Raw genomic sequence first — 17,629 nt, 5'->3', positions numbered from 1 at the left:
AATAAACATCTTTAACCTTCTAATACCCAAATTTTCATTTTCGATCTAAATATCATTTTCAGTTATCTAAAATCGTTCTAAACACGTTGTGGGCAATGATTTATTTTTATTAGCAAATCTATAAATTTTGGTTTTTGATTTTTATAATTTTTATTTTTGACCTTCCCTATCCTTTTTCATTTTTTCTTGAAGTCTCTTCTTTTCCGTGTAATTAACGGAAAAAACAGGTTTGAAATTATTTAATACCACCAAGCTTTTCTTCTGTGAATGGTTGATCGTAGAAAAATATAAAAGGTACGATTTTTAATATTACACGTTAAATGAACCCCAGGCATTTGCAGGTTATATAAGAATACAATTTTTCAAACAATTTTCAAAAATACAAAAAAGTTTCAAAAGTCATAAAAAACTTTTCTTATATGCGTGTCATGAGTCAAGGTTTAAACCAAAAATAAAATCATTTTGATTTCCGAGCTACGAAAAAATACACAAAATTCCAAAGTGTACCCCGTCTAAAGGCGGGGTTGGGTATTAGAGGGTTAAAACAAAATGCAGATATAATGAGATTATCTTCCAAAAAAATATCAAAAGTGTATGAATTATTTTCTGATGAAATACTAGAAAAAATCGTACAGTAATACTTATTGGTATGTCACGAGTTATGATTGCCACAATTTATCAGAGAAATATCTGGCTGAATTTCTGAAAAAAAATCTTTAGTTTTTACTGTATGGTCTCATTTCGATTCTTGTTTTGGTCTCTTTTTCGTCCTACTTCGGACTCTTTTTTTCAAGCATAAGGTCCTTATAGTTCCTATTTTTAAGAAAATTATTCGCTACCAGCTCTGTGTTCGAAACAGTTTTTTTTTATCGAAATCTTATCTTTTGAGTAGATGCCCAACCACTTTAGATTCATACCACCCAATATTATCACGCTGCTGTAGTAATGAAAGCATGAATGTAAAACGTAGATAGCTGCAAAATATTGCGTATGAATCTGCATCCGAATAATTAAATTCACGTCTTAAAAAAATAGAAATCATTTCTAAATATGTGTTGGTTTAACAACAGCTAAGGCTAAAGAGATAATTATGAACAAGTGAGATAATGTAAATGAGTAGGAAACTTCGCAACGATAGAAAAGGATTTCCAATAATAAATTTAATAAAACAAATTGAAACTAGTGTATTTAGATTAATTTCTTTATTTATCACCTTCTCAAATCAACACGTCCTCTGTCAGTTCCCGAAAGACGAAACTGTTGAACAAGCTGTTGGCACTGTCGTTGGTTTCGTGAAGGTTAACCACCCTCCTCATCGGAAGCGGCTTACAGTGCTTTCTGCGGACGGCTCGCTGCCTACAGAGATTGTGTCCTTCGTCTGCCGGGGAAGGACTTGGCCCTTCGGGAGTTTTAACTTCTCGTTCGTTAAAACTTTGCGGGGAGGAATTCAGCAGGTTTTGTAGGGTTGCTGCCTGATCGCACTTGTCGCGGTAGATAACCTGGAAGTCTTTCATGGGATCGATTAGTAGTTCGCGGAGATTTGGCCTTGGAGTGGATGTGTCCGAAAGATTGTTATTGTTGACTGCAGTTGTTAGCCGCTTAACGAGGGCCTTGTTGCGTTCTCTGCGTGTCCGTAACTTCTTGGGTCTGCTCGATGCTGAATTCAACGAGGACAAGGGAGTTGAACTGTTTCGATTGACTGGTAAATCAACCAGTTTGGGATGTGGTAGATATTTGCCTGTATTACAGCAGTTTGCATTTGTGTTAGAGTTATTATTCAACATTTCAATAGATTCCACGCAATAGTTCTCTTTATCGCAAATTGGCACGTTGGAAGCTGCAATAGACGCATCTGCTTTGTATGGTCCACGTGTTACCACCCATTTCATCATTATGGCTGTAAATAAAAGAAAACATAAAAATTAAAGGTAAGTAGGTAGGTAATACGTTATAAAAAGAATTGACTGTATGAAAATAGATGAAAAAGCTACGTAAATTAATGAACATAAACTATGCAACAGGACATAACGTGCGAACGAAATGGTCAGCATAAATGGAACGAGCAAAACCCAATCAACGTTTATTATCATGCCAGTTCAGCATATTACCACCCACAAAAACCTCAACGCCGCATGTCACCTTATGTCCTGACCGGACCGGACAGGGACAAAGCGATAATGGGAAAATGGTAAAATGGAACACGGCGATGCTGATAAAGCTGTTTTGTGTCAAGTGCAGATCCTGCTGACTACACGTTTATTACCCACTCCGCTTATCACATCGGAATATAGTGTGTTGTAAACCCTAGAATGGACGCGGCTCACATCGTGGAAGGTCAACCGACCTTGGCATTCGTATATTTGTGTTTGCTCCTTTATGTGATTTATGGCGGTTTTACTGCTGGGAAAAAGTTGCGTGGAGTAAATCAATCCAAAGCTGACAGTCGGACAGGAGGAACCTGTACGAATGGGCGAATGAACACGAATGGCATATGGCACTCACTAGCTACTGTAATGATAATGTGAATGTTTTATGAAAATGTTACTCTTATGTTTTCACAAGGTGCTGAAGGTTGCTGAACATTGAAAATACGCTTATAGACAAATGTTTTTATCATCAGCCGAAAGGGAAGATATGGAACTTTCATGATTTGTAAGAGTTGTCTGAGCCATTTTGCGCCGAAAGGCAGTTATAGGGGCCTAAACTACCCCTTGAAAAAAGAGTAATTCATAGATAACTTTGTTACTTCAAAAGATGATGACGTGATGATATGCTCAGCAAAAACATGGGTTTTTTATGACAAAAAACTTTGTAAAAAACATAAAAAATGTCAAAACTCTTGGAAAAAAGTCATGATTTAAATATGATTTATTGGAGCCATTCACATACAACGGCATATATCTCAAAAAGTATAAGAGATAGAAAAATCTCTTCATATCTTCGACAAAGTTATTTCACATGGACAATTCTACAACTTTGCCGAACACATCATATGTCTATCTAAATGTTTTGAAATATTTCTTATATTTGAATATTTCTTATATTTGAAGTATTTCTATCGCACTGCTAGGTGGATTGATCACAAAACTTTTTTCATCAGAAGATGCGCTTTAATGTACCAGGAAACTTCTCCGAACAAACTATATCGCTAAAATCGGCTAAAAACGGTTTACGGCTATTCAAAAAGCGCATGAAGTCGACGAAATATAACACAGTGCAACCAAAGACAAATTAAAGACCTCCATGTCCCTTGCAGTCGCCCAAAATTTTATGGCTCATAAGGTAATCTAGAATGCCGTGAAAAGTGTACTGCAATCTGTCAAACTTGGGTACTTGGGCACTACCGAGGGATCAAATACAGTGGGACGGACCTGGTGCAACGCCAGTACGGCCCCTATTATGTATACTGGATAATATGCGTTGAGGCTAATAGCACCGACATTCTACTCCCTTAGTACCCGAGGAGGAACAAATAACTCCCCAATAACTTATGCATACCATTTTTTGGTATCATACCAAAATTAGGTATTGTTCAGTTGTCAATACCTAAATTTGGTATTATAATGGTATTGAAAAAAATCTTTAATACAATTAAAAATACTTCATTGAGGTATTAAACAGCTATTGAGGTCTGCTGGAGGTATTGAACTACAATTGAAAAATTTCATTTTTATATGAAAATCCATCAAGTATTATTGAGGTATTACAATACCTGATCTAGTTATCAGTTTGGTGTTCGTAGAATATGCTTGAGATATTATTTGAGGTATTTTACCTCTTATGCAGGGCTAATTCATACCTCATTCAGGTATGTAGTATTGGAAATTATCTGGTATGGAATACCTCAATTTGGTATTCAGTAGTTATTTTCTTCTGCTCGGGTAGGGTCGGGTAACACTGGCCTGAAAAGGCGAGTGGGCTAATGGCGCAGGCTGCTCCCGTCCCGTAAAACCGTGACATACCCTAGAGTGCATTCCAAACCCGTAGCATGGTTGTTCCAACTGGGCGGGAGTAGGCTCAGATGCCATTACCTGACTTGCGCCGATCCGGCTCTGAACATAGTACCCTATGAAGGACTTTGTTATTCCTAGCATGGACTGCATGCTTGCATGGGGTGACAATGGCGACTATTCCAGCGGAGATGGATAGTGGCTCTTATATCTTATATACGGATTTCAACCAACGTGATATTGATTTCTTCCCAGACGTCGACAACGAGAGCATCCTGCTGCCAATATTTGGAGAAAATGAGGCTTTGCAATTTATATGTGATGCATCGGCAAGTCTAGGTCTAAATCATATTAACCACGTTAAAATCAGCAGAACTGTTATTTAGATCTCTTAATGACGAATACTGATGAAGATTTCTGTGTGGTAGAATCATTGACTCCCTTATGGAAAAACGAACTTTTTCATACAGCTATTGAGTTTTCTTTATTCGTGCATGGAAATAACAGACCTAAAGATTGCGACTTTGAAGAAGTTCATGATTATCGTTCAGCAAATTATGACAATATAAGGCAGAAAATCAATCAAGTAAGTTGGCAAAATGTGTTAAGAAACGAAGAAAATGTTGAATCTGCCGTTAAAATGTTTTACAAAATTTTAAACGAAATAATAGACGACGACATACCGTTTTGTTTCAAATTCCGAACAAACTCATATTCCGAACACTCGGTTTTTGTATGGCGATTTGGTTGAAATGTTTCGCTGAAATATGTCACCGAATAACAAGGAAATGGCAGTCAATTGCAATTCAATTTTCACGTTTCCAATTTTATTGTTTACCGCGGGAGTAGTGATGATTCTCTAGTTTAAGACCAGTAGAACAAGCTCAGATAAATTTATTTGCGAAATTATTCATTTGAATACGATTTATTCGTGCTGTTCGGAATTTGAACCAAGGTGTTCGGAACATGAGACAGAATAAACACAGTGTTTGGCATTTGAATCAAAATGTTGTTCCATACTTTTACATAACAACAATACTAAAACTAATTAATTCAACATTATTATTGGTATACCCAACAGCTAACAGTTAGACTTTGCGAAGGAATTGAAATTTACACAAAAATCAGCCAATTTATACCAATCAGATGCATTTTAAATCACTGTTGGCCTTAAGTGTTCGGAATATGAGTCAAAACGGTACCCTTAATAATATGAAGAAGGAATCATAACTCAAAATATCCTATATGGTTTAGTAGAGAAATCAAAAATTTAAAGAATCGTAAGCAAAAGGCACATAAAATACAGTGATTCAACTGCGTGGGGTCACTGTATACAAAAAAAGTAAAAATGATGAAAATTTAATCAACTATTTAAATATTTGCGATCAATTAAATCTTGTCATTGATACCGCATTTGAAGAGTATAATGAACGAACTAAGCGTGAATTGAAATCATGTCCTAAAAATTAATTACTTAAAAACAAAAACCAAATCTAACAACTTTCCATCTGAAATGCACCTTGATGATAAAATTGGTGTGAACCCTGATGAAAGTTGCAATCTTTTTGTAACATTTTTTCAAGACGTTTACACTACTTATTCAGAAAATAATCGAGATCGTGAATATTTCTCATTTCTTCCGGAAATCCCAAATGACATTTGCGACAATCAAATCAAAGTACATGATATTGTAGATGCACTAAAAAGTCTAGATGTCTCCAAAGGTGCTGTTATAGCTAGTGTAAAACCTGAATGGGTGATTCAATATTGACATTTCTTGCCAACAGTTTTTAGGTTTTCAGTTCAGTCTTAGTAGGCTGTAATTAGTGTTTGTTGATTCAAGTGTCAAGAATTTTCACTTGTTTCAGAATTTCTTCGTATTTAAATTTATGTTTATAACTCGACTATTTAATAAATTAAACAATTTAATAAATTAAACAATTTAATAACGTTTCAATTATATAATTTTAGGTGCCTAATCAAAGGAATTGACTGGACTTCTAACTTATCATTGGCGTTTCATTGATAATCTCTGGAATATAGATACAGCCCTTTCCGTGGCCCTTGTAGTTTTTCCAAGACAGATGCTGTTTATCGATACCGCCCCTCTGTGCGTAATCATTGTAGCTGAATTTTGGCAAAGTTTGGTATCGGAATTAAAGATTTTGGGAGGATTGAGCTCGTCGAAACAAAAATTGAGGGCAAAACAAAAGTTAATGATGGAATTATATATGTAATTTGATATTGACTCTTAGAATAAGTTATTAGCACTATTAAACGTACGGTCCCGTCATAATTAATTTAAGGCCTGATAACTTTTGACCAGTTTTAACTATAGAGACAATCCAAGGTAGAGGAAAACTGATCGGGATTAGACTTCAATATGTCGCTTAAATAGGCTTGTAGCAATATTCTACACATTCATTTTGTTCAAAATTATCGCTTTTTGTTTTGAACGGCATACTAAAACATGATTGGATACCGATGCACTAGTTGTAATAATAATACAATCAGTATTGAGTCCGTCCGTAGATCCTATTTGTCTCAATATGCTATTTTAAATTGCTCGATTATCAACCTGAAAATGAAGGAAAAGCGTGAATTATGAAGAATACTTAAATACTTTTCTGATTATGAATGCCGGAAAATAAAAGTGAACATTTTTGACAAACAAATTCGTTGTCAACATTGAAAGTTAACCACAAAGCTTGCTTGGATTGAGCTATAAAAATTATAGTGTAGGCAAGCAATGAGCCTATGCATGCTATAAAACGTTTGACTTTTACTGTGCGCCCTGTTTTCAAGTTGTCTGTAAGAGAGAGCGAGACAGCACCAACACACGGCGCACAGTAAAAGTCATGAGAACAAAAGAATTTATGGCACGTACAGAGGCTCATGTTAGAAGGGGGTGATTCAAAATTTATAGCACGCTAGCGTAAAAAGCTGGATAGGGACGACATGACGATACCTAATCCAAGAAGTAGTCTCTATCGCAAACGACGGTTTTGCGATAGCAAAAATCAACGGCGTATTCTATTGCAGATGTTACGCGCCCCCAAGGTGGTCGATTGAGGAATTTTCCCACATGGTCGACAGGATGATAGCCGATTTAGCTAATCGGCAGCCAGTAGTGATAGCTGGTGACTTTAATACATGGGTAGTGGAACGGGGTAGCCGCTGCAGCAAATAAAGAGGTCAACAATTTTTTCTCTGGACGCATTAAATGTAGAGCTGGAAAATGTGGGTACAGTGAGTACCTTCCGCAGAACTAGTGCAGAATCGATTATTGACGTGACGTTATGTGGTCCTAACCTTATAGGTACCAACTGGCGCGTTGATGAAGGTTATACTTATAGTGATCATTAATCGATTCCCTATAGTATAATACCAGGAAGGCGGAAGGCAGTGCGATGTAACTCGACCCAAGCCCGAGGTTGGAAAACAGCGCGCTTCTACGCCGAAGTATTCATTTAAGCCCTGAGGCGCGAACGGAACACTCTGGACTTAAACGGTGTAGAGATAGTTGCTGTGATATCACTAGCTTGTGATGCTTCCATGCTGAGAAAGGCCCCTCTTATAGAGAACAGGCCGCCGGTGTATTGGTGGTGCAAATCTTCGAGCAATCTGCCTTCGGGCTAGACGAAGAATGGAACGGGCACGCACAGGAGCACAAAGAGAAGAAAACGGTGCAGCATTCAGAGAGGCAAAATTAGCTCTCAAAAAGGAAATCAAGAATCTAAAACGGGCATGTTTTGATAGTCTATGCCAGAGTGCCAACTCGAGTCCGTGGGGTGACATCTACAGAGTGGTAATAGCTAAGACCAAAGGTGCCATAGCGCCCCAAGAGAAGTCTCCCGAGTTGCCCTCGATCGATAATCGATGTACTCTTCCCGCATCATCCCACAAGCCCATGGCCCCCGTATGCGGCAGATGAAGGAGAAGAAGTGGCGAGGGTGACGAACGAAGAACTGGCAGAAATCGTGAGATCATTCACGTCAAACAAGGCACCGGGACCCGATGGTATCCCAAAAATTGCCTTAAAAGCGGCAGTGAATGCAGATCCGGACATGTTCAGAACCACGATGCAACGCTGCATAGATCAAGGAATCTTCCTGGATTCTAGTATTCAACCAGCTAGTACAGTATACGAAAAGTGCGGACGGCAACAATCACTTTGGATTCAGGAAAGGTAAATCTACTCTGGACGCTATCCAGTGAGTCGTTCAGACAGCTGAGGTGGCAATTGAGCATAAAAGGAGCGGCATCCGTTACGGCGCGGTTGCCACTCTGGATGTGAAGAATGCGCAAGTTGAACAGCGCAAGTTGGGAAGCGATAGCCCACGTACTTCACCGCCTCAATCGGTACCTTGTTTAAGCTTCTAGAAAGCTATTGTATTTATAGGATTCGGCTGTATGACACAGAGGCGGCAAGAAGAGTGTTCGAATTACCGCGGGAGTACCCCAAGGTTCAATCCTGGGTCCGATGTTATGAAATGCGATGTACGATGACGTACTTAGATTGCCCCTTTTGACAGGAGTTAAGATTGTTGGTTTCACCGACGCCACCCTTTGTGGTCTATGGCGAATCGATGGAGAAAGTAGTGTTGGCAGCAGCGCACTCTATTTCCATAGTTGAGGAATGGATGGAGTCTAGGAATCTAGGACTGGCCCGTCACAAGACTGAGGTGGTGGTGGTCAACAGCCGCAAGTCCGAGCAACGGGCGCTTATCTCGGTAGGCGATTGCACCATAGAGTCCAAGCGATCCCTTAGGCATCTTGGGGTAATGATCGCTGACAAGCTCAGCTTCGCTAGCCACGTTGAACATGCCTGTAAAAGGGCATCTACGGCTATAGCGGCGCTTTCGAGGATGATATCTAACAGCTCTACTCTAATTTCCAGCAAACGCAAGCTCCTGGCAAGCGTGGCGCTACCCATACTAAGGTATGGAGGACCAATCTGGTCAAAAGCGCTTAGAACGAGCAGAAACCTAAAGCGGTTGGAATGCACGTACAGGATCATGTGCTTCAGAGTAGCAAGCGAAAACCGAACGGTTTCTATAGAGGCCGTGTGCATCATAGCCGGGTTGACGCCCATCGGGCTCATTATCAAGGAAGATGTTCAATGCTTCAACCAAAGAGGCTCAGAGGTTGGCAGCAGGAATGGAATGACTCCACTAATGGTAGATGGACCCATCGGCTAGACTCAAAGGTGTCAGATTGGAATAAAAGAAACCATGGGGAAGGAACTTGTACCTGACGCAGTTTCTGTCAGGACATGGTTGCTATAGGCAGTACCTGCATAGTTTCGGGAATTCAGAATCTCTTGCGTGCCCTAATTGTGCTGGTGTGGAGGAAACAGCGGAGCATGTCGATTTCGATTGGCAGTGTTTCATTGCTGTGAGTCGTATGCTCTTGACGTGCGGAGGGGGCATATCCCCGGAAAATATTATCCAGAGAGAGTGTGCGGTTGCCAAGTGCTGGAATGCAGTAACTACGCTGTCACTCACATTATGTTAGAATTGCAGCACCTATGTCGCGCCGACCAAGAGTCGGCTGTAGAGAATGAGCCCTACCGAGGCTGGTCCCCTGTAACATTGTTCAGGTCGGCTAGTAGGAGTAGATTGCCTAGGCTATTTCTGTTACATGTTTTGAGTGCTATATGTACTGGCCCCTCCCTGAAGTAATACTCTAAGGTGGTTCTGGAGAGAAAATGGTGTGTGGTCAAGACTAATGTCTGTAGTTAGCTACTTTTTATAAGAAAGATGATTCAATCTGAATCTGAATACTTCTGTAATTTGTGTCAACAAATTAACACATAACTTCAGAATTGAACATGATTAATGACTAGGCGTCGCAGTTCTCACAGTTTGTCTTCGAAATACTTTCACCCTGTGCATAGTACACGCTATAGGATCCTGGGTTCAAACGACATTGAAATTGACGATAGCAGAGTCTATGAATGGAGAGTTGCGCGAAGAGTGAAACCAAATCTACCTTTCGAACTGTCAAACCGTCTACCTATCGAGCAGACCAGCAAAACAGATAGGGGCTATTTTCGAAGACAAAGAAGAACAACCAATCGAAGAAGTCTCTTCGCGCAACTCTCCATGCATAGACTCTGGACGATAAATGTTATCCAAATTAATCATCCGATAATGTTGCATCATGAATCATACCATCAGATTGCACATCACCCAAGCTGCTCCGTGTTTTCAAGGTGATCAAAATATCTTAGGTTACAATAAATTTAGTATGCAAGCGAAAAGGGAATTTTGGAAAAAAAAATCATATCTCCCTATTTTTGTTTTGCAGCCCTGCTCGAGTAACATCATCCGAAAGGAAATTTCGCTCTAGGGGTTCCAATCCGTCGGCAGTCAAAAGGGCGCTACCCAAGGATAAACAAATAGATCGATAGAAATTTGGTGTGGTTTTCCAAAAATGGGACAAATAAGAAGAAAGTAGCAAACGAACAAGACGGCATTCTCTCGGTTTGCAGAAACATCCCAAAGTGGAACGAAATTGGGAAACACCCTTCGCTGAATTTCGGTTTTGATAAAAAAAAAATCGAACGAAAGTGAAAGGCGCCAAACAAATCGTTAGCATGGCAAATGTCTCCCGGGGCAATGTTTGCAAAACGCATTTTGGGAAAGGTGGTGAGATTTCGGAGGAAAAAAAATAAAGAGGTGTGGAATGGGATAACTTCTACAATGGATTGCATTTGAAGAAAATCTGCAGAAAGGCGATATATAACGCAACGGGATGGAATGATAAATCATTTGGCGCAATGTGCACAATATTGGCGCCTTTTTCGATCTTGATCAGAGGCTATCTATTTTGTAGCATCTGCTGAGGAAATTTCTGAAAAAAGCCACTTTGCACTGTCTGGATTTGAAACTCTAATAAAATAATGAAACAATCATCATTATTCAAAATTCAAAAATTCTTTCTAATTTGTTTCTAATAACATTGTGAAACAATAAATTATGATCATAGTTGAAGATTCTTAATTCTTGAACCGTTGTAGAAACGTGAAATATCAATCGCAAAACGAAATTAAAAAACGTTTTCCTGTAGATTCAGATTCTTTCTGTTTCTTCAGATTCTTGAGATTTTTTAGATTCTTTACATTCTTCAGATTCTTCAAATTCTTTAGATTTCGAACTTCAGGTTCTTCAGTTTATTCAGATTCTTCAGAATCTTCAAATTCTTCAGATTCTTCAAACATAAAAAAATCTTCAAATTCTTCAGATTATATTTGTGGTTCAACCAATATTGAACACGTTTTCAGAATTGGTTTGGCATCATCTAAATAACTTATGTATGGCCAACTAATCTATTACATGCCGTGACGATTCTAAATAACAGCCAATTCACCCGCCAGGCTCTTCCTTTGCTCAGGCACGAATCAGATATCCTTTTTTCGGTTTGCCTCCAATCGTTTTGTGACCGATTCTGCTCAACCCTTTTTCTTCACTTCTGCTATGTTGATGAAGGTCGCCTTAGCAAACTAAAATTACGGTTGTCGAGACGAAATCGGCGATACAGTGCAATATATAACCCAATCGTCAGGACTGTGGTGCGTGTTTACCCCCTTCGGGTACAATTCGTATGGGACGCTAAATAAGAAATACCTAAGAAAATTTACTCAATTATTCACGCATAAGAAATAGATCATGATCGCTTTGGTTGGGCACGTCGTGCAACCCTCATTTTTCTTGCTTCGTCGGGAACCCCTTTTTCCTACGGTCGATACGCCGAAGCTATTTTTTGCAAATTGAATAAAATCACCCATTAGTCGGTCGAATTGCATTATATTGCAAATTTTCCCCATGAGGGATTTCCTTTTCGGCACTGATTACGGATCGATTTCATAAGTGCATTGTGTATTGTAGTCAAAAATAAAGAAGGGATGCCTATGCATGGGTAATGACGGGTGCAATGCATTACTGCACCTTTAGATCAAACTTATTTTATGCTATGAAGATATGAAGCAAATGAGATTAATGGCACTGAGTGCCGTTCTTGCAGAAAACGGTATAATTGTTACTAACCTCGAATTGTCTTCTATCTCTACCCATTACCAACTTCTTGAATACGGATTCTGAAATTCACCCCTGATAATGTATATTAAATATACTTACAGTACTGAGAATTACATTTGAGTCTTAACTTTCTGGTCTTAACTATCACATATTATGAAAATAAAAGAATTTTTGCAATTTTCAAAATGTGTTGTCCTTAAGTTATTACGATTTCAATAAAATTTTGTGATAGCGAATCTTAGAGCTGTTTAGAAGCACACCTTTACATAAATAAAAACCGAATTTAGTACTTTACCATTTGATTCCACTAGATTTTGTATTCTTTGACAGATTCGCGTATTTCGACCTCAACTGTAATGCCGTCTTTAGTGTCGTGTACTAGACTCTACTAGAAAAAAAGAACAAATCTAGTCAAAAAATACAAACCCTAGTGGAATGAAATGGTATAGTATTAAATACGATTTCCATTTCTTTTTAAACTTTTGTGATAAAACACGATGCTGACAGTAGAGGAGTCAATTCAACAGTGATCCAAATTTGTGGGTTATACATAACCGTTGGATGATTGTACAGACTTATACAGCCTAAAGTTTTCGACGAAAAACGTGCCACCTTCTCGCTTTTCGACGATTGAAAATGCCATTTATTACCGGTTAGGATCGTGATATAATTCTAGCCAGCAAAATCGTGGATAAAAGGGTCGTATCATGCTCGGCACGTGGTTTTCCGATTCTTATCAGAGAGTTGGCATCGCAAGCGCACACATTTGATACCTAGCCATTATTGTGTTAGTTGATGTTTTTGATTCGCCTTGACCACCAGGCAGTAGCGTCATCATCGTGGAACCGGACTAACCGGGTTATTAGGACGGATTATCCACATATTTTTGGTGAACTATATAATTACTGGCAGCGGCAATTATTTCAAACCTAGGTTTTCTTTGTCGAGAGCACTCGATGGATTTTTTATGTTTGAGATTAAACAACTGGATAATCCTTTAATTGATGGCATGTGGTCAGTTGAAATAAAACAGTTTTAGGGTTACAGTTCGTATGGCTTTAGAGTGGTTCAAAAAAGAAAATTTACTCTCTCATATCTCTGTTTTATGTAATCTTTATGATAAGAAGAGTGTCCTTACAAATTTTCAGCATTTTAGTGTAATTCAAAGATGACTCAAAGACCAAATAAGTTCATATGGAAACTACTATGAAGAAACTTAGATAAATGTTCTAAACACGGTACTTTAATGTAAGTAAAAACTTATATCTTATAATAGAAAACCCCTTTTTGCAAATTTATTTCGATTTTGGCTTTCAGTCACGAAGTCGAAGTCGAGTCTAGTACACGACACTGAAGACGGCCTTACAGTTGAGGTCGAAATACGCGTATCTCTCAAAGGATACAAACTCTAGTGGAATTAAATGGTATAGTACTAAATTCGGTTTTTTCATCTACTTAAGAATTAAGCGTTGATAATTTTAAATAATTGCCAAAGTTTCGATCCAGTTGTTGGGATCTTCTTCAGGGCTCGATGGTAATCAACTTTTCGTTTATTCCCGTCGAGCCCTGGAGAAGATCCCAACAACTGGATCGAAACGCTGGCTACTTGTGAGAAACTACTTGTGGAACTTCTGAAGTAACTCCTAGTGGAGCTTCTGGGAGAAAATCTATGGGAAATTCTGGAGGAACTCCTAGCGGAACTTGCGGAGATACTCCTTCCGGAACATCCGTAGAAGTTCATGGGGAAATTTGCAGAGGAACTATCAAGAAAACTTGTGGAAGAACTCTTAGAGGAATTTCCTAAAGACATACTCCTAGACGAAGTTGCCAAAGATATACTAAAGAAACTTCGAGAAGAACTGGAGTAGCTCCTGGAGGAACCCCTACAGTAACTTCCGAAGGAACTTCTGGGTGATATCTTAGAGGACCTTCCAGAAGAACTCTAAGTAAAACTCCTGGAAGACCTACCCAGGGAACTTCCGGAAAAATTCCTAGTGCATTGTCCGGAAAAACTTTCAGGGATACTTGTATGGGAGTTGCTGGAGGAAATCCTAGAGGTACTTTCAGGGAAACTTTCGGAGGAACTCCTAGCGAAATTTTCGGAAGTTTTCTCAGTGGAATTTCTGTAGGAATTCCTAGTGGCATTTTCAGTTAAATTCCTAGTGAAACTTCTAGACTAACTCCTGGGGATACTTCTTCCGAGGGAATTTTTAAAAAAACTTGCGGTAGAACTATTACAGCAATATTCGACCAAACTCCTACAGGGACTTCCGTTGGAACTCCTACAAGAAAACAGGAACTTCTAGTGGAACTTCCGGAAAAGATCCTAGAGAAACTTCCAGAAAAATTCAAGGGAAAGTTCCAAATACCTTCTAGATGAATATCAATTTCCGGAAGAACTCTCAAAGGATCTTCAGCCACATATCGTAAGAAAATTAAGAGGCTGTTACGAAAGAAATTCTAAAGGAACTCACGAAAAAACACCTAGAGGAACTTTCGGACGAATATTGAGATCAACTTCCAGGAGAAATGCTAGAGAAACTTTCGGAAGACTTCTTTAAGAAATCCGAGGAACTTTCGGATGAACTTCTACGGGAACTTATTAATGAGCTTCTAGAGGAACTCCTAGAGAAATTTTTCGGGTGAACTGCTTACTGCTATAGGAATGTACTGATGAAACTCCTGCTAAGATTTCCGGAGGAACTCCTACTGGAAGTTTTGGAGGAACTTCTATAGGAATTTCCTGATGAACTCCTGAAGGAACTTCCAACAAAAATCCTAGATAAACTTCTCGAAAAATCCAAGAAAAACTTTCGAAGATCTCCTAGCGGAGCTTTAAGTAAATAAATAATATTAATGATAATTCCGGATGAACTTCTAAAAGAACTTTGGAGGACCTTACGAGAGAAATTCTAAAGCAACTTACATAAAAACTTCTAGAGGAACTTTCAGAAGAACTACTAGTGCAACGTCCTGAGAAACTGCTACATGTGTTTTTGAAGAAATTTCTAGATAAAGGAGGAGATGCTGGAGGAGTTCTTAAATTAACTTCTAGCAGAACTTCTGGATAAACTGCTATCTGAACTTCCAATGAAGCAAAGGAATTGCTGAAATAATTCCTACAGGTGCTACCGGAGGAACTTCCGGGAAAAATTCTAGAATTTCTCTGGAAAAATACAAGAGAAACTTTCGAGAACCTACTAGAGGAACTTTAAATAAATAAATAATATAAAAAAGCCTAGAAGAACTTCCGGATGAACTTCTAAGAGAACTTTAGAGCATCTTCCTAAAGAAATTCTAAACCAACTTACGAGAAAAAGACTCCTAGAGGAACGTTCAGAAAAACTCCTAGTGCAACTTGCTGAAGAACATCTACATGTGCTTCTGGAGAAATTTCCGGATAAACTTCCGGAGGAGCTCTTAAAGGAACTTTTAGCGGAACTTCCGGAGGAACTCCCAGCTGAACTACCAAAGAAGCTCCTAAGATAATTTTCGGAGGAAGGCCTCCGGGGCTTCCGCAAAAATTCTAGAATAAACTCTTGCAAGAAATTCAGGAGAAACTTCTGAATACTTCAATCACTCTGTAAGTCGATACCTCCCCAACTCGATGTTCCCTAACTCGATGCTATCTGATTCAATTTTCCATGCAAGTTTACCTCTCTAAATCGATATTTTCAAGACAATAATTTAAATATTCTCCAAATGCAAACAAAAATTTAAAATTCTCTTTTTTTTGTGAAGTATCGACGGTATGGTTTAATCTTAATTTTCCGGCAACGCAGTCTTTATTGAGATAAAACGAGGAGCTTATTTTCCCGACGTTTCGACACGGGTATTGTGTATTCGTCAGGGAGTAAATATAGTTTTTGTTTTTTGTTCGACAATATATAGGACAAAAAACGAAAACTATATTTACTCCCTGAGGAAGACACAATACCCGTGTCGAATCGTCGGACAAATAAGCACCTCGTTCTATCTTAATAAAGACTGCGTTGCTGGGAAATTAAGATTAAATATTCTCCAAATTATATTCTTCACGTTACGCATACTATTAGGAATGTATTTTGTCAAAATAATTAAAGTTAAAAAATTGAAAAATATGTGTTCTGTATCTCGATACCTCTCTAACTCGATGGTCCCTTCAATATCGAGTTAGGGAGAGTTAACTGTACTTAGAGTGGTTCATAATCGGTCATGGTGTTTGCCCTTGGGGATTAGAGCTTTGTTGATACTGTGAGATAAATTCATCAGCTTCAACTTTGCCGAAGACCGTTTTCAAATCGGATGCCTCAGCAATTAGTTATTGAATTTTATATGAGTTGTAAAACTTTGGCTACAATTTTTGGGCTGATTAGCAGGCATCACTGGATATATGCAGTATATCCTCTCAACTCATCGGGAGCACACGCATACTCGTCGACGTGCTGAAGGGCCGTGGATTCGGTATCGTATCGTTGCAGGAAGTGTGTTGGAAGGGATCAATGGTGCGAACGTTTAGAGGTTGGTGGCCGATCTATGAGAGAATGTGCAAGTTGAGGATCAAAGGCCGGTTCTTCAACTTCAGCATAATAAACGTGCACAGCCCTCACTCCGAATGCTCTGATGATGATAAAGACGCTTTTAACGCGCAGCTCGAACGCGAGGAGGAGTTCAGACTGACTATTGGAGAGTTCAGCGCCCACCGGCTGACGAACGAAAACGGTTTACGACTAATCGATTTCGCCGCCTCCAAGAATATGGCCATTCGTAGCACCTACTTCCAGCACAGCCTTCCATACCGATACACCTGGAGATCACCACATCAGACACAATCACAAATTGACCACGTTCTGATTGATGGGCGGCTCTTATTCGACATTATCGACGTCAGGACCTATCGTGGCGCTAACATCGACTCTGACCACTATCTGGTGATGGTCAAACTGCGCCCAAAACTCTCCGTCGTTAACAACGTACGGTACCGACGGCCGTCCCGGTATGACCTAGAGCGGCTTAAGCAACCGGATGTCGCAACTGCGAACGCGCAGCACCTCGAGGCTGCATTGCCGGAAGAGGGTGAGCTGGATGAAGCCCCTCTTGAGGACTGCTGGAGAACATTGAAAGCAGCCATCAACAATGCAGCTGAGAGCAACTTAGGGTACGTGGGACGGAGTCGACGGAACGATTAGTTCGATGAGAATTGTAGGCAGTTTCTAGAAGAGAAGAATGCAGCGTGGGTGGTCATGCTGCAGCAAGGGACCCGGCAGAACGTGGGACGTTACAGACGGAAACGGCAACAGTAGACCCGCCTCTTTCGGGAGAAAAAACGCTGCCTGGAGAAGATGGAGTGCGAGGAGAAAGAACAGCTGAGCCGGTCTCAAGAAACGCGGAAGTTCTATCAGAAGCTCAACACATCCCGCAAAGGCTTCGTGCCGCGAGCTGAAATGTGCCGGGATAAGGATGGGAGCATCTTAACGGACGGACGCGAGGTGATCGAAAGGTGGAAGTAGCACTACGATAAACACCTAAATGGCGCAGAGAGCACAGGCACAGATGGTCAGGACAGCGAAGGCGATGGCTACGTCAGCACAGCGGACAGTGGAAACCAACCAGCTTCCACCATGGGGGAAGTTAAGGATGCCATTCAACAGCTCAAGA

General features: G+C 39.6%; 1 protein-coding gene across 1 annotated transcript in view; it reads right to left on the bottom strand.

Moving 5' to 3' along the window:
- Positions 1-1,180: 1,180 nt before the first annotated feature.
- LOC5579529 overlaps positions 1,181-17,629 on the bottom strand; it is a 146,738-nt gene continuing 130,289 nt past the window's right edge. Inside the window, exon 2 of the mRNA XM_001647789.2 lies at positions 1,181-1,897. Within this exon, the coding sequence (XP_001647839.1) occupies positions 1,218-1,892 (675 nt within the window). The 5' untranslated portion in view covers positions 1,893-1,897 and the 3' untranslated portion in view covers positions 1,181-1,217. The remainder of the gene's footprint in view (positions 1,898-17,629) is intronic.

This window comes from Aedes aegypti, chromosome 3 (genome assembly GCF_002204515.2).
Source record: "Aedes aegypti strain LVP_AGWG chromosome 3, AaegL5.0 Primary Assembly, whole genome shotgun sequence".
Taxonomy (NCBI): Eukaryota; Metazoa; Arthropoda; class Insecta; order Diptera; family Culicidae; genus Aedes; species Aedes aegypti.
This window is presented reverse-complemented; position numbering and strand designations above follow the sequence as displayed.